The 25,084-nt window shown below is 52.2% G+C and overlaps 2 protein-coding genes across 7 annotated transcripts in view; one reads left to right on the forward strand and one right to left on the reverse strand.

Moving 5' to 3' along the window:
* Positions 1–1,556: 1,556 nt before the first annotated feature.
* DRC4 (dynein regulatory complex subunit 4) overlaps positions 1,557–25,084 on the forward strand; it is a 51,252-nt gene continuing 27,724 nt past the window's right edge. The window contains exons 1-4 of one of the 5 annotated variants that reach the window (XM_036993919.2): positions 1,557–1,722; positions 8,703–8,813; positions 9,679–9,803; positions 10,517–10,640. The gene's annotated coding sequence lies outside the window, so the exon portion shown is untranslated. Of the gene's footprint in view, positions 1,723–8,702; positions 8,814–9,678; positions 9,804–10,516; positions 10,641–24,310; positions 24,330–25,084 lie in introns of those variants that run through there. The other 4 variants (XM_017662233.3, XM_017662232.3, XM_036993920.2 and 1 more) reach the window with 4 other exon arrangements.
* On the reverse strand, positions 12,869–23,837 carry DBNDD1 (dysbindin domain containing 1). 2 transcript variants are annotated; one of them, XR_001853400.3, is made up of 5 exons: positions 23,362–23,837; positions 15,440–15,586; positions 14,975–15,115; positions 13,890–14,246; positions 12,869–13,233 (listed from the first exon to the last, which is right to left on the reverse strand). XR_001853400.3 is itself a non-coding variant. In XM_017662260.3 (4 exons), the coding sequence occupies exons 1-4, from the start codon at positions 23,588–23,590 to the stop codon at positions 14,044–14,046; spliced, it is 720 nt and encodes a 239-aa protein (XP_017517749.3). In that variant the 5' UTR covers positions 23,591–23,837; the 3' UTR covers positions 12,869–14,043. The 2 variants fall into 2 exon arrangements, 1 of the variants encoding a protein (XP_017517749.3); XM_017662260.3 differs by having other exon boundaries at positions 12,869–14,246.

Below are 25,084 nucleotides of genomic sequence, written 5' to 3' on the forward strand. Positions count from 1 at the left end.
AGCAATGCTTTGGTGGTGAGATTATTTTGGGCACAGTATTTTTCAATGGAGGGTAAAAAAATATGTGAACCATTCATGAAAGATGCTTTTGGTTGCCTAGGCCTTTTTGATTGAGCACCAAATCACAGGCAAATTGGGCATGGAGTACTGCTTCAGAGCTTTGATGTTTTCTGAGTGGTACACCAATAAAGGCTTCAACTTAAAGTCCCCAGCTGCATTGCCACCAAGAAGCAGCATCAAGCGATCTTTGGATGATTTAAACCCTGGCTCAGTTTTTTCTTCCACAGAAATAAATGTTCCTTCAGGCATTCTCTTCCAATAAACTCCTGTCTCATCTACGCCAAAAACTTGCTGGGAGCTGTACTCACCTTCTTCGATGATGCTTTTCAGCACTTCAGAATATGTATCCTTGTTGCCAGGAGCACTGCTGTTCATCTTGATGTGGGGCAAACAATGGCACTCCTTGAAAATCACAAACCACTCTTTACTTGCCCTGAATTTTTCTGTTTGAGAGCTTTCACCTTGTTCACGCTGTAAGGCATCAAACAGACTCTTAGCCTTCTCCTGAATAATGGTGACACTCGGGGGCACGATTCGCTGGCTCTGATCTTCAAGCCACACACGCAACAATCGTTCTGTGGTCTCCATGACTGCACTCCGATGGCGAGTCAACCGAGGGGCTCTCAAAGGAGTAGCTTTTTGTGAACTCGTTTTTATTTTTTATTATCTCGTATCGTGGCCACTGTAGAGACAGTGAGGCCTAAAGCTTTCGTGATGTGGCCGAGCTTTTCCCCCACTTCAAATCGTCTTAATACTCCCAATTTTATGTCGGGGGTAATTATTTTCCGTTCCATTTTGGCACTCGAGGGCCTTTTCCCAGGCATCTTTGCCGCCAGAACGTAATAAAATCAGATGCAAGAAAGCCTGTGGCTACTCTATGCTCCCTCGCAGAACTTGGGAAAGGAACACCGGTGCTGCGAGGCACGCAGCGGACATCCCCGAAACGAGAGGAGTCACCGCAGGGCTGCCCAGCCACACTGCCTGGAACCAGACTGGCGCCTTCACGACTACAGGGAGGGCAGCGTTCAAATTCCCGGACCGCACATCCGCAGGAACATCCTCAGGACTGGCATGTGTTTCTGCGACCCAGAGAACAAACAAGCATCCGTGTAGGGAAGAAACGGGTTGAACACACACCGAGCCAGGTTTGCAAGGGCCGGATGGCTGAGACAGTTCAGGCCCGGATTCCGAAAAAAAGAGCTGGCGGGGCAGAGCTGCCTCGCTTCCTTGCGCCGCTTCTTTGAAGGACCCCGGAAATGCGTGTCCTTGGAGAGGCCGGACTTAAAATTTAAGTCTAAAGGCGCTGGGTATCCTCTTTGCACCTACACTGAGCCTGTGGCCGGGGTTTCTGCCCTCAGCTGTCAGGGTAAGACAAGGCAGCGCAAGTGTTCAGGTCCCTTGTGAGTCAGGCGATAAGGTAGACACCTAAAGAAAGGCACCCAAGCCGGAACGGGGGTGTGGCGCCACTTTGACGTGTTCGCCGCTGCTGTGGCGCACGGTTGTGGGGGGTGTTCTGCACCGGGTCAGGGGCGGGGAATGTTGTATCACTGGTAGCTGGGGCCGGCAGCTGGGCTGCTCGCCGTGCTGTGGCGATGGGGCGGCAGTCCAGGAGGCGGCAGGACGACCAGAACAGGCGTGACGGTTCTTGGAGCCGCCTGGCAGGTGAGCGGGGAGACGCTGGCTGCCGGTTTCCGGCGGTGCGGGGGGATCTTCGCTCCACGCCGTCGTGACGGCATCCGGGTGCGCCGGCCGGCGCGGGAGGGGAGGCGGAGTAGGTCTGGGCCGGGGAGCGGGGCATGGGGAGCCACGTTCCCGTCTGGGCGGCTGATGAGGCCGCAGCCCCGGGGCGAGCCTGTTGCCTTCTGTTCTCCGAGACCCGGCTGTTCTCCCCGTGGCCCCTGCCACACTTTTCTTCGAAAATTGCCGCCGCCTCGCATTGCCCTGCCCACTGTTTGAGAGCAGGCCTCCACGCCACACCCCACCCCCGTCTCTGTATACACCTCTCCAACGACCCCCACGTTGGGCAATTTGGGTGCAGGCCCCTCTCGACTGCTAGCCCGTTTCCTCCTGGGCTCAGAGGTAATAGCTGTATTCAGTTTACAGAGTTGCTCTGAACCAGGTATGATAATGGACTTTAAAGAGTTTTGTGAACTTTTGTTTTTTTATTGAACAGCACTCACTGAGTCCATCTCTTCCAATCTCGTAATAACTAGCAGTGCTTGAGGGCTTCTATACTAAGAGCTTTACAAGGATTATCTCATTTAAATCCTATGCCCGTCCTGCCCATAGGCGCTGCTACTAGATAAAACTCTTTTTTATGTTAGAGAAAATGTAATACCAAAGCTGCTCAGAGGCTGTTCTCACCTTACAATTTAGGTCCATCTGTTCCAGGGCCTTCATTTTAAAACCTGCTGTGGTGTTCTGTCTTCCTTTGGGTTGGATACTGTGAAATGTTATTCCATGTTATAAGATGGCTTTATTTCTGTATTGATAACATCTCAAGGGGAAGTGATCACATTAACTTTTTTCCCTTAATGCACTAATGTAGAGTTTCTGGATTTCTTTCCAAGAAAGAAGGTAGCTTGGTTTTGAGAGAAAGAAGGATTCCATGGGTTTATTTTTTTGTTCTCTCTTCAGGAATGAAATTTACCTTCTCATCTCCATTCAATTCATGTCAGTTTTTATTTATTTCTAGCAGTATCTGAAATCACAGCCTTTCACCAGTGGTATCAGCATTGCAGAGGGCTGTTCTGGTTGTTAACAGGTGGTGGAAGTCAGTAATTGACCAGTACAGCACAGGTGTTAGGAGCTCTGCACTCTGCACTTCTGGACACGTTGGTTTTAGTTATGAAAGGAGGATGTTGGACCTTTGAGTTCCCTCCCAGATTGAGTCATTCATGTATTGAGAATCTACTGACCAAGGGATAGCATAGTGAACAGGGCAGGCAAGGGCTCTGCCTGTGGGCTGGTCTCCTTTGAAGGCCTGGTGATTTGTAGGCTGAGGTCATGCAAAGGCTGGAGAAGCAGTCACAGTCTGCTTTGTAGTTTAAAGATGTGCCCTAGCAGTCAGCACTTACCTAGGGAAGCTTATGTTCTGGAGGCTGTCATGCATTCATTTTTTTAATTCAGTGAGCTCTCTACCACTGTCTTTGCCACTCGAGAAGAACCAGACGGTGAACAAGTATATGGCATGTTAGGTGTTTATATAAGATCTGAAGGAAGAAGCAGAACAAGGAGAGTAGAAAATGAAGGGAATGGAGGAGGATAAATGCCATGTTATTTTACATGGGCTGGTTGACTTCTGTGGGAAGTGAGGGACTGAGGCGGGAGCATAATAGCAGCTTGAATAGCAAGTGCCTGGTGGGGTTGCACCTTTGTGAATCTGAGGCACAGACCAAGTCACCTGATTTTGTGATCTGACTGGAAAGAAAGGACAGTGGCACTTTGCTTGGTGAAAGGAGGCTCACATCTTGGCTTTGTTTTTACAAACACCCATGTAAAGCTCATCCAAACCAGACGCCAAGAACGGAAGGTGAGCCGTGTCTCCACAAGCGCCATCTGATGTAATGTAGTCCCCTAAACAAATCAGGAAAGGACGAAGTCATGAATTAAAGGAATTGGATGATTTATTAAATTTTGGAGGCCTCAAGTCTTTCTACCTGATACCTCTATTGAGCCACTATCACTGCTCTGTGGAGTAGTGCTGGAGAAATCCTGGGAGGTTTGGGTCCTAGAATATCTCATACACTCCCAGCCCCCGTTGTCTTCAGGCACTCATTCACCTTTATGAACTACTTCTCCACCTCTGCAGGGTGGATGGTGACACTTACTTTCTCGAGATGGGCAGTGGGGATCAGAGAAGGTGGCAAAGAAGCACCCAGGAACAACCATCTTGCCTGGGCCCTCCTTTGGCTCACAGTCTGCTCATGTGCAGGGTTCAGCTCTCCCAATGCTGTGGTGCTGGCTGGGACCAGCTGTCCAGATACCCTGGACTCCGCCCGGGCATGGCCTGGCCCATGGATCCTGCCCAGGTGCAGCCTCGCCGATCTGATCACCAGGTTTCCTGTGGTGAGCCTGCACCTTGAGTGCTCAGGTTTGGGCCTTCCTGCCCTGAGGTTAATAGTTTGGTTAGGTCCTTAGCTCTGTATTTAGAGATTTTGACAGAGATCTTGCAGCAATTAATGTCATGTGTTGGAAAAGTGACACATGAAAACCCATGGTTGCTACCAGTTCCTATCTCCCAGCGACCTTCCTTTGGTGATAACAGACGTGGTGGGGTCTGTGGGGATGTCATTGCAATCCATACAGGTGGGACTGATGTGACAGGTTTATATTCTCCAGCCTTACGTTCTGTGGAGTCTTACAAAAACGTAAAATATAGCGTGACGTATTCAGCGTGCCTTCACTGGGACTTCAGCCTGCACCTCCCCAGCCCTTTCCGATTGTGAGAGGATGTCCGGTGCTGCCCAACATAGCCCTGGGCCGATCTGACGTTGCTCAGAGGCAGCGCTGGGAAGGCATTTAGTAATTCCAGAGCTGCCTGCACGTTCCAGCATGTTCCTGCCCTGTACTTGTAGGTGACTGGGTGTGAAGCACAGACAGGGCAGGGAGAGCACTTGGAACCCCAGGCTGTCCTTGGGGTTTTCATGGAGCAGCTGCAGGTGACCCACATCCTACCTTCTGTGTCTCTGATGTCGGGCCCGCCATCACCGAGGTCCACCTGCATCCACTGAAGTTGGATGAGAGCCTCAGTCAGGACTGACAGGAAGCTTGCGGAGTTCACCCCAGGCTTCACAGGGGAGGGTGGGGTGGGCCAGCCCATGCTTGTCTGCAAGAGGTGTGTGTGTTTGGGGGGTGGTTTCTAGTTGTGTCGCTTGGTCCTGGAAAGTGCCCACCTATGTTTTCGAAACTGTAGAACACCATCAAGGCCTCAGAAATGGTTAGCTGCAAGGGTCACTTGCAGCCATTTTAGTTGTAATTCTGTTAGACTTGGACAGTTTTTACTGCAGCGACTGAGCTAGCATCTGGGGCAGCCCCCCTGAAGTGGAGACATGCTGCGTTTTATAGTCTAGGGCTGTAGCTCTCAGCCTGGGGCTTCTGCTTGTCTCTCTTCTTTGTAGTTAAACCCCAAGATCCTGTTCTAGGAAACTTTCTTCCCTACAAATCTTGTTTGAACAGGACGGGTTTAGGGCTTTTTCAGGTAGACTTCCACCCAGCTTACCCTCTCAGCAGCCCTTTGCAACCCTCATGGTTACTGTGGCGAGCCATGGGCCGCTTCTGCCACTCTTGGAACATCCTCGCGGAGCCTCATCTCCTCCAGCCTGTGCAGCTGCCATCTCCCTGGTGTCCTGCCCAGGGCTGGACAGGGGCTGGGGTCGGGTCACACAGAAGACCATGTTGTCAGCTGCAGGGCACTGAATGTTCCCACTTGACCTGGCACGGGAAGGACCCACCCTGCCTCCTGCTGTCTGTTCTCTCCCTTGGTGACTTCATGTGTCCATGCACACACTAAAGTTAAGAAATTGGAATAGATCACCTCACTTTGTCTTTCCCTGATCAGCAACAGGAGAGACTGTGCCGCAGCAGGATGGCCCAGAGCTCAGCCCCAAGGGGTCCTAGGAGGCCGCATCATCAAGCTGCCCTCCTCTCTGAGGCTGATCGTGGGTCCTGCCTTTGTGAGTGTCAGGATAGCAAGGCCAGAAAATGGTGCTTCTGTCCTTGCACACAGAAGAGAAATTCCTGGAGTAAAAAAACTAGACACATTTTCAAAAGCCACAAACTTACTCTGCTGACTGTGGAACTTTGGTGGTTCTTTTATGTTGAGCTCATATGCCTCAGGCCTCTGGATGGGGATCCAGGCATTTCCAACCTGGCTTTCCTTAGAAAGAAACCCAACACCTAAAAATCTTTTTCACGTGTTTTGCTTATTATTTCCTCTATGATGTATTAATAAAAATGAAAGGGAAAAAAGAATATTAAACCTTGCCTAATGATTCAAAAAAAATTGTAAAGCATGCAAACAAATATGTAAGTACAGGTCATTCACAGGAAAAATAAATTGACAGAAACTGTCTCAGCTAGTATAGACATTGGGCTTATTAGACAAAGACTTGCAGTGACCTCTCTTAGCTGTATATGTTCCTCGAGCCTGCGGAAACCAGAGAACTATTTGTCTCAACAGGTAGAGAATATTGGTAAAGAAATGGAAATGATGAGAAGTAACCAAATAAATCCTTCAGTAGAGGAGTTCTATAATTGCAACGAAGAGTTCATTGTACAGGTTCCACAGCAGATTTGAGCGGGAAGAAGGAAAACCAGCAGACTTGGAGAGAGAGGTCATCCAGTCAGAGGAGCATGAAGAAAGAACGACCAAGAAAAATGAACAGAGCCTAGAGACTTGTGGGACACCATCCAGTAGATGCAGTGTGGGAGTCCCAGAGGGAGAGGGGAGAGGAAAATGGAGAAATAATTGTTTAAAACTTCCCAAATTGGACAAAAGATATGAATCTACACATGCGAGTTCACTGAACTTGAAGTAGGGATAAACTGTTAAGATCCACAGTAAGACATACTATAACCCAACTTTGAAAGCCGAAGACAGAGATTCCTGAAACCAGCAAGGGAGAGGGGTCGCATAGCGTGCAAGGGGGCTTCAGTAAGATTGGCAGCTGGTTGCCCATTAGGAGAGGGTGGTGTATTCAAGGTGCCGAAGGGAAAAACTGTCAGCCAAGAATTCTGTATCTGGCAAGTCTGTCCTTCATTTGAAGAATGAAGGGGAAATTAAGACATCTCCAGATTTTAAGCAAGTTGAGAGAGTTCATTATATTTAGACCTGCCTGACAAGAAATGCTAAAGGGAGCCCTTCAGGCTGAAATGAAGGGACACCAGCCAGTACCCCGAAGCTGCTTGAAAACATACAGGTTATTGGTAAAAGGGGGTGCTTAGGTTAATAAAAAAGGCCAGTATTACTGTATTTTTGGTTTGTAACTCCTCTTTATTACCACGTGATTTAAAAGGCAAGTATGTAATAATGACCAGTCTATATTACTGGGCAAACAATGTGAAAAGGTGTTATCTGTGACAATATAAAGGTGGAAGGAAGAAGGTGTGTAGGAGCAGTGTTTGTATAGTAACTGAAGCCAGAAATGGAAGAGCTGGTCCTAAAATTCACAAGGGACCTCAAGGGGCCTGAATAGCCAGTGTTATAAAAGAGGAATGGAGTTCAGTGTAAGTGTTCAAAACTTACTACAAAGGTCCAGTGAACAAAATAACGCTACTGGCACAAGGTTAGACACAGACACATAGAACAAAATCTAGAGTCCGGATGAAAGGCTGTACATCCCTGGTTACCTGAAGTTTTTTGAGGGTGTGAAGAAAATTCAGTGGGAAAAGTAGAGTCTCTTCAACAAATGGTTTTTGGACAACTGAAGATCGACATGCAAAAGAAGGAAATTGGGTCCTTACACCGTCTATAAAAGTTTAACTCAAAATGGATAAAAGACCTAAAGTTAAGAGCTGAAACTATAAAGCTTTTACAAGAAAATATGGGAGAAAATCTTCATGACCTAGGATTTGGCCGTGGTTCCCTAAATATGATCAATGAATGAAAAACTGGACTTGCTAAAAAAGGTACTTTGTTGATCAAAGGACATTACTGATAAAGTGAAAAGTCAGTTTGCAGAATGGGAAAAGTATTTGGAAATCATGAGTCTGATAAGGGTCTAGGGTCCAGAATATATAAAGAAACCAGTTTAAAATGGGGAATGGATGAATAGACATTTTTTCCAAGGAAGATGCACAAATGGTCAAGAAGCACGTGAAAATATGCTAAGTAGGAAAATGCAAATCAAAACCACAATGAGATCCCACATCACATACACAGGATAGCCATAGAAGACAGACAGAGTAGTTTGCAAGGATGTAGAGAAATGGGAATCTTTATATGTTCCTGGTGGGACTGTAATGGTGCAGCTGGGAAATCATTTTGGTGGTTTTTCAAAAAGTAAAATACAGCTTATCATATGACCCAACAATTCCACTCTTACATATCTACCCAAGAGAATGGAGAACATGTCACACAGACTTATACATGAATGTTCATAGCAGCATCATTCATAATAAATAGCCAAGGGGATGATGGATCAGCGCATGGATGGATGAATAAAAGGTACATACATACTGAACTGTAGAGAAGTACTGAGACGCTACAATGTGGATGAATCTGTGTGCCAAGTGAAAGAGCCAGGACACAAAAGATCCCATTTTTATGAAATGCCAGAACAGACAGATCCATGGAGGCACAGTGGTTGGCTAGAGGTGGGTATATCAATCAACCATAACAGACATGGCATGTTTATAGGTGATGGAAAACATCTAAAGTGAGATCAGGGCAATACTTGCACAAATTGGTGAATTTAAAAAGTCTTTGAAATGTACACCTAAAATGGATGAATTTTGTGTTAAACAAATGATACCTCAATAAGTAATTTAACAGAAGCATGCCTGAGAACAGTAGCGACTGGCCCAGTGGTTCTGTTGCCTGTAGTTGTTCATCCAGGTGTAGCTCTGGTCTCTGCTGGAGGCTTTCCTGTGAAAGACTGGCCCAGGGCATGAATGCCCTCTGTTCTCTTTTCCTGGGTCAGGTGCTGATACGTGTCTTGTTTGCCACGAAGCAGCCCTGATCGCCACCCGCCACCTGTGTCCCTTTGTTGAGGAGAAGCGCTTTGAGCAGGCCATTGAGAGAGTCCTTGGAGGTGAGCAGGCAGCCCTGGGCGGGGGCAAGCTCACACTTCACAGGTGTCCTGTAGTGTACTTTATAGGCCACAGCAACCGTGGACGGTTTTCCAAACCAAAATCTGGGACTTGGGATCTGCTGGCAGTACCTTCTGTGCCTCTTCTGGAGTTACATTTAGAATCTCAGCAGGTATGGGACCTCTGGGGCACTTGATGAGACCCAGGTTTGGATGCTGACTGCAGATGAGGGAGGGCTTCCTGGGAGCTTCCTTGAGAATGCTGCAGGACCACCCCAGGGCCCCTGCTGGGGCAGCACCCTGGATGTTAGTGCGTGTGTGTGTCCTTGTGGGGTCAGCTTCCTGGCCTCCCATCTGCAGCTCAGCTCAGAGAGCTGTAGCCAGCAGCAGGTAAGGGTCACCCAAGTGCCTTCCTGGGGACAGTTCACGGAGGTGTCCTTCATTGCCTGACTGTGTCATGTAGCTTTGCTCAGGGATGGAGTGCACAGAAGGGAAGCCCATGGCCGTCACCACAGCTTGAGGATGTCCTGGCGCCTCTAGTAAGCTGCCCAATGGGAGTGGGGCTCAGCACGAATATGTGCCTTTTGTCTCTCCATGCTTCTGGCCTCACTGGTCAGGCCACAGAAAGTAGCTAAATCCGTGGGCTGAATGTGGGTTTCCTGAAGCAGTCTGCCGCTGAGGGTTGTTATGCCATTGTCAGAGGTGGGCAGCCGGGCAGAGAGTAGCTCAGTGTCTGGCATGGAGGGTCAGGCAATGCATTGGGCCTGAGGAGAGTGTGTGGAGCAGACAAGCCTTCGGTCTGCCCTGAATGAGCAAAATGGAGAGTGGGCGCATGGCACCCACCTTCCAGCTCCCTGTTCCTCCTTAGTCTCTTGCCCTGGAATTTGATTTGTCGGCTGGAGAAGGAAATGCAGGTCCTGCAGCCCAGTGAGACCACCGTGTCTGGACGTGTGGTGGTGGGTCATTCCTGGAGCTCGCGGACCCCTTCTGAAGGTCAGTCTCTTGCCCTCTTGTGTGTTCGTAGTGAGACTTTTGGGGCCACCTCTCATCCCAGCTCATCCTTGGCCTCTTGGGTCTGGGTGCCCACCTCACCCAGGTGGCTGTGTGCAGCCTCATGGTACATACAGGTAGTGGCCCTTTTACTTCTGAAAGAATGTAATGGTCAAAATAATTTGTCGAAAGATTCCTGGGAGGGCAAGGGAGAGTGTAGATTCTGAACGGGGTCTGGATGCCGGCCACCTGACACCTTAGAGGTGTGATGTCAAACCCGCCTCACTCCTAAGCATTGCAGGCTTCCTGTAGGACTTGCCTGGGACAGATGGGGTGGAAGTGGTTTCTGTTAATCTTCAGGGCTACACTCAGGGGATGGGGCCCAGGGGTCCCCTCGTCCTATGCGAGGTTGCTCTGGGATGGCGGTGATGAGGGTGCCTGCCTATGCCTTGCAGGTGTCTGGTGTCCCTCAGGACAGAGGCTGCAGCTTTGCCCTGTGCTTGTCCCCATGCACACGGGAACAGCTCTGGCTGCATGTGTACCATGCTGGGGGACAGGGTGGCCAAGCAGCTGTTCTTTGGGTGGATTACGGTGGCCCAGGATGACTTGAGGAAGGTCACCTAAAGTGCCTATGCCCTGGTGAAGTTCGGTGTCCCCGCTGGGGGACTCTGGCCAAGTCCAGCTAGCCTCACCCTTAGCTCCTTGCTCTCTTCCAGATTGTGCAGTTTGGGGTGAGCGAGAAGCTGGGCCAGGTGTCCTTTGACTTCCCTCCGTACCTCGTCAGCTCCGCCCATGCGCAGACCCTTGCCCTGACAGCGGTGCTGGGAGCAGGTGGACAAGGTGAGTAGGGCAGGGTCCTGGTCGGCACGTGTCAGCCCTCGTGGGGTGCCTTTGGTGGTGCCTGCTGTCTGGGGAGTGGCTGAGAGAAGCTATGATTTCTAGGTGGGCAGACTCCTGCTGGAGAAAGAGGTGCTGAAGAAGGCTGACATAGTGGAGCTGCTAGGCCCACCGCTCTTTGCGGGGAAGTCTGGCTGTGAGGAGTTGATGGAAGGCACCGGCTGCCTGGAGAAGGACATGTCCCTTTCTGAGGGTCCGAGGGCCTGGAACCAGGAGTGGGAGATGGGGCGCACTAGAGTCTGGCACATTGACTATGGCCTTGAAAGCAGCTGCCAGGAGCCTGCAGAAACGAATTAAAGTTCGTGCTGACTGCAAGCGGTTGTTTTACCCTTAAGGGCATCTGTATTCTCCCTGAATGTGCCCCACTATGCAGGAAGCCTGTACGCTGTTCCCAGGGTTGGTGTCGGAGTCAGAGGGGAGGACAGCCACTGGAGCTCAGCCTCTGCCCTAGGAGTCCTGAGTAGGGCCCTTATGGGCCTCCAGTGAGGTGGGTGGTGGGCAGGTCAGGGCAAGGCCTTGTTACCAATGTTTGTGCCAGTCGCCTTGCTGGCCCCGAGCAGAGGTGGTTTTGGCTCAGTTCAGAAAATGGTGGGGTGGCAGATTTAAAAAAAAAGGAAAATAGAAGCCAGTTATCAAGGGAAAGTATTAGGTTTTCAAAAGAGCTATTTGGGTGGTGGAAGGCCTGTCAGTCATTATGGATGAAACTCAAGATTTCTCACAGGTGTGTGGTTCTGGTGGGGGTGGGAGGGGAGCTGAGGGAGTCCCTAATGTGGGCCCCAGGCGAGGAGGAAGCCCAGTTTCCTCAGCAGGACCCAGCCCGTGTCTTGGTCCAGGGGCCTTACCACCAGGGTGTGTCTGGGTCCAATCTGTCAAAACCACAGAGAGGGAGGGTCTGGGTGAGCCGGGAGGCTTGGCCCCCACAACCCAAGGTGGCTCTGGGCCGCATGTGGAGAGGCCTGTGGCTGCCCATTGATTGGCCCCCTTCCTGGTGCTGGGCAGCTGCCACAGGCGGAAGGCCAGCTCTGGGTTGTGCAATCTCAATTTCTGATGCCTTAGAATTGTTTAGTTGGTCCTGGAGCATAACCTAGTGGAGTGCCCCAGCGTGCAGCCTGCCTCTCTGGGTCATCAGAGTCACAGCAGGGATGGGGCGTCTGCCACTGCTGGTGGGAGAATGTCTGGATTGCCCAGGGCAGCCCGAGACCCCGGGGACACCGCTGTGCTCACCCCAGCTGCTCCTCGGGGGGTCCTCAGGTGCTTGCCCAGGAGCAGGGATGGCCCACTTGCTGCCGCACATGCCCCCTGCTCTGCCTGGCCGAGACCAGACACTGGGATTTGGTCTAAAATTTCCCAAATCCTTTGTTGGCTTCAAAAATACAATTTCCAGCCTGTAGCAAGCACTTTAAACTCACCATTTGTAAAACTTGTATTGTTGAGTTTTAAATCTCCAGGGCTCACTCTGTAATGTAGCCTCTACCAAGCTTAGCCTCCATTAGCTGAGCTGCTTGGGTCCTGCCTCTGATGGAGGTGGGGGTGCTCCCCTTGACCCAGGAAGGCCCCTTGACAGCCAGAGCCTGGGGTCTGTCCCTTTTTGGCTGGTTGCAGTTCCTCCTGGGGTCCAGGGCACATCCCTGGCCCCACCTGAGGATTCCCTGTTCCCACAGGTCTTAGCTCCTTCACCCTTCTCACTCTGGGCCATCGTGTTACCTGGGTGCATGCTTTGTGGGCTTCGAGTTGTTCCTGGGTCGAGAATCTTCCCTCCTGAGAGAGCCCACTGGGAGGAACTGCGTGCCATGGTGCCCAGGGCCTGTCTCTGGGCCCCTGTTAATGGGTGATGAAAATGCCTGGGGTTCTGGCTCTATCCTTGCCCTGCTCACCGACGGGTCCTGCCTCCTTGTGAATAGTCTTGCTGTTGTGGGCCTGGAGCTCCCAGGAGCCTGCTCTGGGTCAGGGCTCCTGGGCGGGCAGATGCTCACCTCCTTAATGCTAGGAATCAGGGCACTCGTCCCTGGAATGTGACCCAGATAAGCAGCCAAGTGCTTCACAGTGGTGTGCCTAGTGGTTTCAGCTGAAGGATGTGCACAGAGCTTGGCTTCCACAGCTGCCAGCTCCCCATCCTCGGCACTCACTCTGGGTCCTGATGCCAGCTCAAAGAAGAGACAAGGGGGCCTTCAGATGGGGTGACACTTTAATCTCACTTTCTGAAAATGGGCTCTGCAGAAGCTGCAGCAGGAAGGATGGAAATTGGGCAGGGAAGACCCCCCACACACACACCGCGGTGAGGTCAGGGCAAGCAGCTGCCCATATGGTTACGGGCCTGGTTTAAGGAGATTCTTGACTGCTTTGCTCATCCCGTGTGGAGGGAGTAGGCAGTGTCCCCCAGGCCCTGTTGTGGGAGGCAGACTCCTACATTTCTGAGGCCCTTTTTCCTGGGATGGACTTGCCTTTAGCTGGGCACATTGGCCTGTGTGTGTCCAGGGCTTCCACAGAAGAGCCCGTGTTCCTTCCCCAGAAATCTTTCAGTGGGGAACAGGATGGCCTGTGGACAAAAAGCAAGCTTACACATTTATTTTAAATTGTTTCTCAGACTTTCTATCAGACCAGAAATCTATTCTGTTCCTTAGCACATAAAAAGCAGCATTGGGAGCAGCTGAACCTAGTCCTTAACTTGGGGACTGGGGGTTGCTCCAGGCCAGGCCAGGATTCTAGCCAGGTACACAGACCCCACGAGCTGTGGGGAGGTGTTACAGGCGAGGGATGGGAAGAGGACAAACCCTGCCTGCCCCTCCCCATGGCTAGCAGTCAGGCAGTCGTGCCATATTTGGTATTCTGAGCTGAGGGGGGTGGGTCCAGCTGTCATACAGGGACCAGGACAACCAGGGTCTTAGGCCCTGGGGAGTGAGTGGGTCCTGGTGCCGCCTGATGCCTGGGTGGCAGGAAGGGAACAGGATTAAAATTAAGATGGTGGTTTGCAGGACTCCTCCACCCACATACTTGGCCGGACAGTAGAGCATCCATGGTGGTACTTGGAATGGCTGTTCACAGGCTATAACCATGAGACCGCCCCAGAGGGTTTGCAGAGCAGCTCTCACCAGCTTAGACCCCCCTTCTCCTTCCCCCACCTGGGAATCTTGTGACAGAGCACCAGTCCAGCAGACAGAAGTTCCCAATAAGCCCAGGCCACTCCTGTCTCACCCCTGGTTGTTGCCCATGACCCAGGAACCAGGACGGAGCTGGACATAAGGCCACTGGGTGTGCTTGTGCTGGGGCCATGTGGGGCGGGTGGAGTGTCCGCGGGGCCAGGGCTGTTCGTGTTTGCTCTGCCTTGGCCCTGGGCGGACTGGCTGGCTTAGTCCTCCTTGGGCCTCTCCACCGTGAGAAGTGTGTCCACAATCGCTGACTGCTGCTCCCTCTCCACCGTGAGAAACGTGTCCACAATCTCTGGATGCCGCTCAGGATCACCAAGAGGTTGCTTCTCGCGGTTCTGCTCAGGCCTGGTTCGTGTCCAGGATGGGGAGCGTAGACAACTTGCCCGGGGCAGTAGGTGTGAGCCTGGCGGGAACATGGGTGGGGTGAGTGTGGCTTGGGGTCCAGGGTCACTCCTGTAGTTACTGGACTGGGCTCTTGTGTACCTCCAGCACAGGGTCTGGTTGCACATCGGGTGCCCTGGGTGCTGAGAAGCATAGATGCCAGGCCACCAGCAATGCAGATGTGTGAGTCTGGGTGCAGCCGGGGCAGGGGCTTTCCTGATACCCCAAGGAGGTCCTCGTGCAGCAGAGGCCTTGCTCTGGGTGTGAGCCTGGCCCCAAGTGGCCGGCTGTCCCGCTCCCCCTGCCCTCCCAGGGCTTAGGCTCTGTGCCTCCCACTGGCTGCCTTCTTGCCTCAGAGGCCTGCAGGTGGGTCTTGGGCCAAACCAAATCAGGGCTAGGTGGAGGGGAGGGGCTGGGGCTGGGAATGCCATCTCCTCTTGCGCTTGGTCTGATTGTGATTTAAGTTCACATTTAGTAACTTCTGCCTTCCATGGAGCTGTGGCTTTGGTCTTAATTTATTGGTGTTTGCAAAGTAAAATTGAGGAGGGGTAGCTGTAACAGGAGAAAGGCTCCTTAGAGCAGGGCAAATAGATGCGTAACATGCAGAAATGTTAAATAGTGCTATGGTGAGAAATACTTATATAAACACATTTGAGAAAAAATTATAGGGGTTTGCAGGGAGCACTGTTTGCTGGTCTCAGGCCCAGGGTATCCCACAACCACCTGCCGTGCCCCCAACGCAAGCCCCACCTCCTGGGGACTCGCTGGTCAGATTCTCATCGTCTGAGTCGGCAAAGACCTCGGCTAGCTCCTGGTCAGACATGTCCGTCAGCTCGGTGAGGTCCAGGAGGTCAAAGTGCACCTCCAGGGAGGAGACGCTGCTCAGTGGCTCTGGTGGGAGGGGAGGGCAGTCATCCATGCAGCTCCCCCACCGAGGGCCCCTTGAGGCTCAAGAAGAGCCTGAATCCTGGGTAAAGCCCAGTGCATTCAGGATACGATGGGGCAGACTAAGACCCAAGTCTGCTTTCCATACACAAAAAACTGGAGGCCCTCCTTTTATAGGTGTTATAATGAGGTCCACCTGGCCAACACTGTAAGAGCTCAGGAACCGCCCACACCTGGGGGAAAGTTTGGACAGGACATGGACCCCTCCCCCATTTCCCAGGGGGCTCATGGGTCATTATGGAGCATGCAGGGCTGATCAGCCATACTCACGCCTCCTCTCCGTGACCTGCAGGAGCCCTGGCACAGCCACAGGGATGCCCACCTCCTCCTCGGCCACAGGTGAGGGGCAGCAGTCCCCTGTCCCATGGGCTGTGGTGCCCAGGACAGCCTGCGGCACCCCAACCTTGTTAACTATTTCTGCAACAGAGTCAGAAGGGCATTAATTGGGAGGGAATCTAGGAGATCCCACATGCCCACCCCCAGGATTTAGGCATGGAGGGCTTGTGAATGTGGCTCATGGAGCCCTCCTTTGAGGCCTTGGGCAGTGACCAGCAGTGCCTGTAATGGCCTTGGTCCAGGATCCCAGATTAGGGGCAGGGGGGACTTTTCTGAGGAGGCTGGTCCTCTCCATGGGGCACTGGCTGCCTCCTGTGGACAAGGAGATGGAAGGACACTGTCACATGTCTCTGCTTTTTGTCCAACTGAGGAACCAATGGCCACTCTGGCATTTCCTTCCCTTTGGTCCTTTTACTCCAGAACAGCCCCTGTTCTCACCAGTCTGTCCTCTGTAGACTGCTTTTAAAAACCTATGTTATGTTTAAGACCCTGAATAGCCAAAGCAATACTGAGAAGAATAAAGTGGGGGGGGGGGATTACGCTCCCCGAATTCAAACTCTACTATAAAGCCTCAGTAATCAAGACAGTTTAGTACTGGCACAAGAACAGACCCACAGACCAATGGAACAGACTAGAGAGTCCAGATATAAACCCAAACATATATGATCAATTAATATGATAAAGGAGCTATGGATATACAATGGGGAAATGACAGCCTCTTCAACAACTGGTGTTGGCAAAACTGGAAAGGTACATGCAAAAGAAACTGGATTATTGTCTAACCCCTACACAAAAGTAAACTCAAAATGGATCAAAGACCTGAATGTAAGTCATGAAACAATAAGACTCTTAGAGGAAAACATAGGCAAAAATCTCTTGAATATAAACATGAGCAACTTTTTCCTGAATGCATCTCCTTGGGCAAGGGAAACAAAATAAAAAGTGAACAAATGGGACTACATCATGCTAAAAGGCTTTTGTACAGCAAAGGACATCATCAGCAAAAGAAAAAGGCATCCTACAGTATGCAAGAATATATTTGTAAATGACATATCCGACAAGGGGTTAACATCCAAAATATATAAAGAACTCACATGCCTCAACACCCAAAAAGCAAATAACCCTATTAAAAAGTAGACAGAGGATATGAACAGACACTTCTCCAAAGAAGAAATTCAGATGGCCAACAGGCACATTAAAAGATGCTCCACACCACTAATTATCAGGAAAATGCAAATTCAAACCAAAATGACATATGGTGCACCTCACACCAGTTAGGATGGCCAACATAGAAAAGACTAGTAACAACAAATGCTGGCAAGGATGCAGAGAAAGGGGAACCCTCCTAACACTGCTGGTGGGAATGTAAACTAGTTCAAACATTGTGGAAAGCAGTATGGAGGTTCCTCAAAAAACTAAAAATAGAAATCCCATTTGACCCAGGAATTCCACTCCTATGAATTTACCCTAAGAATGCAGGATCCCAGTTTCAGAAAGACATATGCACCCCCATGTTTATCACAGCAGTATTTAAAATAGCCAAGAAATGGAAGCAACTTAAGTGTCCATCAATAGATGAATGGATAAGGAAGATGTACATATACACAGTGGAATATTATTCATCCATAAGAAGAAGAGAAATCCTACCATTTGCAACAAAACATGGATGGAGCTAGAGGGTATTATGCTCAGTGAAATAAGCCAGGTGGAGAAAGACAAGCACCAAACGATTTCACTCATATGTGGAGTATAAGAACAAAGAAAAAATGAACGAACAAAACAGCAGCAGAATCACAGAACCCAAGAATGGACTAACAGTTGGCAAAGGGAAAGGTACTGGGGAGGATGGGTGTGAAGGGAGGGAGAAGGGGAATAAGGGGCATTACAATTAGCACACACAACATAGTGGCGGGGGGGGCCACGGGGAGGGCAGTATAGCACAGAGAAGACAAGTAGTGAGTCTACAGCATCTTAGTATGCTGGTGGACAGTGCCTGATATGGGGAATGTGGTGGGGACTTGATAATGAGGGGAATCTAGTAGTAACCACAATATTTTTCATGTGATTGTGTATTGATACCAAAGAAACCCAAAAAAACTTACGTTTGACATCAAAATAGTATGTTCTTATGGTAAGAGGGCTGTAGAGTCGGGAAGTGGCAGGCACCCCTCGCCACCAATCTACCTGATGACTGGAGAATGTTCCTCCATTTCTATGCAATTTATTTTCAGAGTTACCATTGCTCATTTTATATATTTCACAGTTTTTTGTCAGGTGATAGCTGGATGCCCACTGAGTATCAGCATGGTGGAGATTGCTGCTCAGATGGGACAGCTGCCAGTTCTGTGCTCAGCTTACATCCTTTCACCTCCTTCCAGCTCCTCAGCGTGTCCCAGAACCCACCAGCAGCTCTCCCTCTGCAGTTACTTGACCTTTTCACTCCCCCCACGCAGCCATAGAGTCCCTGAGGAGGGACATCTTGGCTCACCCACAGCCCCTCCCTACAGCCCTCCAGCTGAACAGGTGCCTGTCGGACCTGAGTGAGCACATGCCCTCCCGTGCCTGCTGGCAGGGCTCCACCGCCTCAGGCCCCCATCTGGCACACACGTGCTGAGCAGGCTGTGGACGGGGTCGTGGGAGCAGCTGCCTCGAGTGTTGTGCAAACGGGGCCCGGTTGGGGCCCCACTGCTGACAGCTGCCTGCCCCCCCCCCTCCCCGCCTCAGCAGTGTGGCCAGCAGCTTGTCTTGCCCGGTGGGACATGTGGGTCCGGAGGGTCCCCAGCTGAGTGGGATGATGGTGACATTGAGCTGCAGCTGCAGAGCTTTCTGAGCCACCCCGTGTGGGCACCAGCCCCCCTGGGAAGTGTGCTGTCATCATGGTGCTTGGGGCCAGCCTGTCTGGACCGAGGCTCAGGGGATCTGGTTTCTGCCTCTCTACCACATTTGGAAGTGACTTCTGAGCTTCCGTGGCAAGAAGGGTTGATTACACCTACAGTGTCCTGGCCTGCCTAGGACAAGGATGCTTCCCATCTAGAGGGGCACCAGAGGTGTGATGCAGACGTGCTCTGAGCTGGGGTGAGCAGGGACCTCTGCCTCCAACCTCAGATCAGCTGCTGAGGGGCAGGGGTCAAGGATCAAGGAAACCCTTGGGGAGTCCTTACTCTGCAGCACACAAGGGGAGGGTGGCACAGCAGTTCTGGTTGTGTGTGACCCTGAGTGTGTGTGACAGGAGTGTGCGGTGGCCACAATTCTGAGATGCTTCCATACATGTGACCTTTGGTGGTGGGTGACTGGCTGGGCTGGGAGCTCAGCAGGGGCTGCCATTTGTCTGGAGCCTCCACATTGGGGCGGTGGCTCTGGGTTGGTTAATAACTGTATTGACAGTGGCTGCCAGTCCCAGCATTCTCCACCCACCTGCAATGAAGGGGGAGCTGTGTTTTGCATGTTAGAGGTAAAGCCCTGAGTGGCTTAGCCTGTCCCCAGCACTCTCAGGTGCCACCTGTGAGCCTCACATTCCCAGGTCGTGGCATGGGGATGGGAGCAGTCGAGGAAGGGGGGGTCCCCTGATCCTGTGCCAGGTCTTCTCGCTCAGGTGGAAGACCTGAATGTGGGACAGAGTGGGGTCTCTGGTCACACCCGTCACTGGAGAGGCCCTCATCTAGACAAAATGGCACACATTCATGTATTCATTCAGTCAACAAAGATTTCCTTTCTGCCAAGTCTGCGATAATTCCTGCCCTCTCAATTGTGGGCACTGATGGGGAGCAGTGGGGGCCGTTCTGTTGGGAGGGTCTGAAGGTGTGTGGGAGAGAGACAGCACCAACAAGGTCCTAAGGTGGGGCTTGACTGCATCTGGGGAGCTGCTGGGGTGTGGGTGAGGGTGGGACACACACTGGTCAAAGGCAGGACTTGGGCTGCTGCTCTAGTGAGCTGGGAAAAGGCACTGAGAAGTTTTGAGCTGAGGAGCACAGCATCTCCCCACGTTTTTATGGGACAGCCCAGGTAGGAAGAACAAACTGTGTGGGTGCTGAAATGGTCGGGGAAGGACCTCACACTTCTCCTCCATTATTATATATCCTGGAGTCCAGGGGCCTTGGATGGTCCCTGTCGTGCTGACTGTAAGAAGCACGTTACCCGATTTCAACATTCGTGATACAGAAAAAGTACCCCTGTCAGGTGAACACAGTGCACCTGGACTACCGAAGTCACCATGTGTCTGTTTTTTTTATTCTTTCCCATTTCCTTTGGCAGTAGTATGGTCTGTAGTCTATTAAAGGCTGGTGTCTTGGCCTGTGTCAAAGCTCTAGGGGGAAGAAAAAGCAGAAGATACAATTTTTGCCATCAAGGATACTTTTGTCTGGAAGAATGTAATGGAAACAGAAGATTAAGAGTCAAAATGTCAAAACAGATGCCAGGGACATGAGGTTCCGAGTGCCTGGGAAGGGACAAGATTGATCTTGGCATAGAAGGTGGTGTAGCCACTGCAGAAAAAGAGTCCAGTGGCTCCTCACCACACAGCCTAGCAATCCCACGCCTACATTATGCCCAAGAGAAATGAAAGCAGAGGACACACAAACACTTGGATGTCCATCAACAGATGATGGATAAACAAAATGTGGTCTTTGCGTGCACTGGCATATATTACTCAGCCACAGAAATTGGCATGTGACACTTCAACATGGATGGACATGGAAAACGTTGAGTGCAAGAAGCCAGTCACAGAAGGCCACATTTTAATTCCATCTTCATGGAATGTCCGGAGTTGGCAAATCTACAGAGTGGAAAAGTAGATTAGGAAACCCAGAGAAAGTAGATCAGCCGGTGACAGAGGCTGGGGTGTGGAGCGGGGAGTGACTGCTAATGGGTACAGGGTTTCCTTTGGAGGCGATGAAAGTATCCTAAAACTAGATGGTGGTGATGGCTGCACAGCTTTGTGAATACAGGAAAAACAGAATGTGTACTTACAAAGGGTTGATTTTATGGTATGCCAGTTGTATCTCAATTTTTATGGAAATCCTCAGTGGGAACAAACAGGTTGATTAGAGTTGAGGTGCCCAGGCCAGGATGACTTAGGACATTCACTGACATCTGTGTGCCCCTGGCTCAGGGTGGGGTTGGGTTGAGAAGCACGAGCTTTGGGGCCCAAGCTTGGTTCTAGTGCACCACAAATGTCTATTGAACAAATTAACCCAAGAACCTACCCTTAGTTACTAAATGGTTGTGCAGGAATTACCCAGGTCTGCCTCATGCCCTCTCAACAAGCTCTGGGAGGAGTAAGGAACACTCTCCACAGGCGAGATGTGCTGTTCTTTGTGGGTGTGACAGAGCAATCACAGCAGACGTGAGCTGGGGGTGCTGGGCCTTGCCAAGCTGCAGGCTCAGTGAGCTGTGCCAGGGCAGAGGTAAGTGGGTGTTTGATACCCCAGGAAGGTCAGGGTGTGGGATAGCAATGCCTGGCATGGACCCTACCAAGGGACTGAGGCCCCTAGTCTCCTGCCACAGCTACTGCTGCCCTCATGGAAACAGTGCCTGTGGGGAGACTGCATTTGTGGTGCCACAGTTCTGTCTCCCAGGGCCAACTGCTAATAGAAGTGGCTAAGAGAGGGTTTTCTTGTGAATATGCTGCTGACCTATTTTCCAGCACATTGGTACTGAGAGCTTGGCCCAAATCTCAAGTCGTTGCTCTGCGCCCAGGGCTTTGCCCTGAGCAGCTAAGAGGTGCTCTGTACCCAATGAATGCATGAGCAAATTAATGAAGAATGAATATCATTAAAAAAAAAATGGCTTTGTGGAAGGAGAGATGGTCACAGAGGTGGGGTTTACCCACACTCCATCTCCCCAGTGCCTTGTTTCTGGATTCAAGCTTTTGAAGATGCTGGGTGGGCCCTGTTTGGGCACAGCCTCCTGACCACAGCACCATGGCTTCTCTATCCCTGTGGCCATGGTGCAGACTTGGAAGTGGGGTGGGTCAAAACCTTGGTTTTTCAAAAGCACCAGTTAGGGCCCCTCTTTCCCCAACCCACCCCCAGCTTCTTACCCCCAAATCTGCATGATTTGACATTAAGAAATCATTGTTTATTTAGGTGCAAAAATGGCATTTTAATTATGCTCTATAAAAACCTTATCTTTCAGAGATAATTTGAGCTGATATGTCTAATTTGCTACAAATACCAGTGCAGGGATGGTGGTGGTCTGGCTGAGCAGGCTGGGAGGTGGCCCACAGGCTTTACCATACTGTTCTACTTTTCTGTGTGCCCCAAACTCACCAAAATAAAAATTTCAAAAGTTAGTGACCTAAAAGAATGACCGTCACACCCACACATGACCTCAAGAGATGCCACGGGGTCATCAGCCTACTGTGTGGGCAGGAAATGGCTACAGGGTAAGAAGAATGGGAATCCTGGGTATGGCCCCGTCTGATGCTTTTGTGTCCCCAACCCGACCCGCCTGCTTACACAGAGTATACAGAGCAGGTAGCTGGTAAATGCAGGTCTACCTGGAATGAGTGAGTAGGTGACATTAAGAAAAACGAGTCATCAAGGTCCTCTTCCGAGTTCCTTCCTCCACCTTCTCGCTCAGGCTCCCACAGTCGTGCAGGAAGTGTAGCTGTCTCCATGGACAGAAGTGGATACTAAGAGGGCCCAGCTGCTTTGTCCATGTCTCCCAACTCTGCGCTCCCTGGCCCTTGCTTTCTAGTCTTTCCACCTTCACATTCCTGCAAATCTGCCACTTGGAAGCCCCAGGGTCCTGGGACTGCCAAGAGTGTAAAAAAGCTGGTCACTCCCACAAATGACAAAGAGAACTCACACCCACTAGCTCCTGGGTGTGTGTGGTGGTGCTGGCAGGGAGGGTGGCAAGGGCCTCCAGACTGCTGTGTGGAATGTACCTAACTCAGACTGTGAAGCAGTGGGTGGACCCACTGCTAATGGCCCTGTCCCAGGGCCAGCCTTTAGGTCTCCAGGGGAGGTCAATAGTGTGACTGGGAGACCCCAGCCAGTTCCTGTGTAGTCAGGGGTTACTAGTGCCCTGTGATGCGACCTTCAGGAAATCCAGGATGCAACTGGCGCTTGGACAGGCAGGTGGAGGAGCAGTTTCTAGGCGGGTGGCACCTGCAAATACCCCCTGGAAAGGCTCAGGGGGTGGGGTGGGGGTCCCAGGGCTTTCTTCCCATTACTAGCTGCCACCCTGTCTTGGACAAGAATCCAAAGGCGAAGAGCTACCGGAGGATCTCAACCGTAAGCGTCCCGAGGCGGGGGTGGGGGGTGGGGGTCACTCCATGCACACCTGCCTTCCCACATGTGTGCGTCCCTGGGCCTCGCCCAGACTGGTAACCCCTGCAGGCGCGGGTCTCCCCGCATGCCGTTCCCGCTACCCCCGCCCCAGGCTCTAGCTCAGCCCCGAGCCTTGCAGGATCCCGGCTGCGGCCCTCCCTGCCGTAGACCCAGGTTGTGGGTCTGGGGCAAACAAAGCGGAACGCGGCCAGGAGGGCCTCGCCGACCCGGACCCCAAATCCAGGCCCCTACACGGCCCATCGCCGGATCACCGACTGGGCTGGGAAAGGTCCAGGACGAAACTCTGGGCCACCCGCCTAGGAGCGCTCCAGGCACTTTTGCGGGCCGGGAGCGCACAGAACAAGGGGGCGGGGACGCGGTCCCAGCGACCCCCTGCCCAGCGCGGTGCCGTTCCCGGGAAGTGTCCCCGGCCGGGTCCTCCGCCCGGTGGGTCGCAGCGGGCACTCGGAGCTGCCAGTGTGTCCCGCGGGCCCTGGGCGCAGCCGACGATTGGGTCGGGGTAAGGGGCTGCGGCCCGCTGCGGGGAGGGCGCCGGGGAGGCTCCTGGGGCGGGGCCGCACTCACCTCCCGGGTCGGCACCATCCGGAGGCTCCATGCGGTCAGCAGGGTCTGGGGGGGGCGCGCGCAGCGGCGTCGTCACACGGCCCGGGTGCCCCTGCAGCTGCAGCGGCGGTTCGGTCCTGGCTCCCGGCGCAGCGCACCGTGGCAGCGGCCGGGAGGCGCCCGCGGCGGCGGGGAGGAGCCCGCGGGGCGGGGCGCGCAGCTGCTCCGGGGCCTGGGTTCCCTTCGGCATCCTCCCCAGCCCCGCAGCACAGGTGCGGCCGCACCCCGCCCCGCCGCGCGCGCCCCCTTTCGGCCCCGTACCAGTGGACAGCTCGTGTGGCCTCGCCGCCCGCCGCCCGTCCCCTGCACGGCCCGCTGCAGCTCCCAACCCTGGCGGGTGCCCACGACCCCTCCGCGCACTGTTCCGCCGCCGCCCTCTCCCCAGTTATTTATGCGGAGCCGGGCTTCTTGGAGTACGCGGGGCGGGCAAAGTGCAGGTAAAGGCGGTGCCAACACCCTAGGGGTCGTGTCGAATTGCAGATTGTAAAAAGGGCTAGGAAGAAACAGGAGGGGGGTGGGAGCGGGGCATGGGTAGGGGATGGGAGGTAAGGGGTTGGGGGTGGGCACGGAGGGCACCAAGGGGGAGAAAGACACGCCCTGGGTGTGCTGAGAGCCACGAAAGGTTCAACCAAATAGTACGTCCAAACGCTGAATGCGGCTCTGTGTCAAGCCCCTTGTGCATAGTATCTCATTAATCCTCCCAGGGATCCTAAGGAGCCGGTACTCTGGTTTTCCAGGTGAACAAGCTGAACGACAGAGAGGCGGGTAACTTGACCAATGCTGCACAGCCAGGCACTGGAAGCCAGAAGCCTGAACCCAAGGCCACAATCTCTACTTTCACAAAAACAAAGCAAACCAATGAAAAGCAGCAGGGAGAAAGAGTTTGTTACCAGCCAGGAGTGAAAAAGGCCGATAGAGAAAGGCAGAGGGTATGAACTTAGTGTTTTTTCAAAGGCAGATGGTTCATACAGCTTCAGCCCACCAAGGCCCTCACTGCTGAGCCCGGCTCCAGTCACACAGAACTCATGCCTCTGAGACTCTTGCTAAGTGAGATAGGCTAACATTTCCTGTTTTTCTGTAGTTTTCAAAACAAATGAAAACAGAACTGCTGTTTACAGCTGTTAATGGTGACTTCATGACCCTCTAGGACAAGCCCCTGCAGTCGTTGTGCCACACCAAGAGGAGGGGAGTTTGGCCTTTCAGAGACAAAGCTGAACTGCAGGTCGAGTGGTGGGGACATAAGCAAGTCCATGACTGCCCTGGGAAGTTGTGACAGGGGGTGGGCACTGGCTCAGAGGCAGCTGGGGTGGAAGACTGTTTTTTCTCAAAATGGTCAGAGTGGTATTTGATTCTGCATGCCTTCCAGAGCCTTCCATCTCCCATCAATACATTCCCCATCTGTACTCCTTCTGCTTGAACCTAGACAAAGTTTGTGACTGCTCCAGCCAATAGAAGTGATGCCATGTGACTTCCAAGGCTGGGTCATAAAGAGGGTTCACCTCTCAGAAGGCTCCCCTGGAACCCAGGCACCCTGTGTGAGGAAGTCCAGGCCACTCAAGGGGCCACGGGTGTGTTAGGCCAGACTTACAGTCTCACCAATAGCCATACATGAGACTAACTTTGAGGTACCCCCAGGGAGTATGTGGAGTCCTGGCCTCATTGCAAAATAGGTATTGTCACTTTA

This window comes from Manis javanica, chromosome 17, assembly GCF_040802235.1.
Source record: "Manis javanica isolate MJ-LG chromosome 17, MJ_LKY, whole genome shotgun sequence".
NCBI lineage: Eukaryota > Metazoa > Chordata > Mammalia > Pholidota > Manidae > Manis > Manis javanica.

Coding starts and splice junctions, on each gene's coding strand:
- DBNDD1 (XM_017662260.3), bottom strand. CDS start 23,590: ATGCCGAAGGGAACCCAGGCCCCGGAGCAGCTGCGCGCCCCGCCCCGC. Junction 15,587..23,361: donor GGATGGTGCCGACCCGGGAG/GTGAGTGCGGCC, acceptor ACTCTGTTGCAG/AAATAGTTAACAAGGTTGGG. Junction 15,116..15,439: donor GCAGGTCACGGAGAGGAGGC/GTGAGTATGGCT, acceptor CCCTCCCACCAG/AGCCACTGAGCAGCGTCTCC.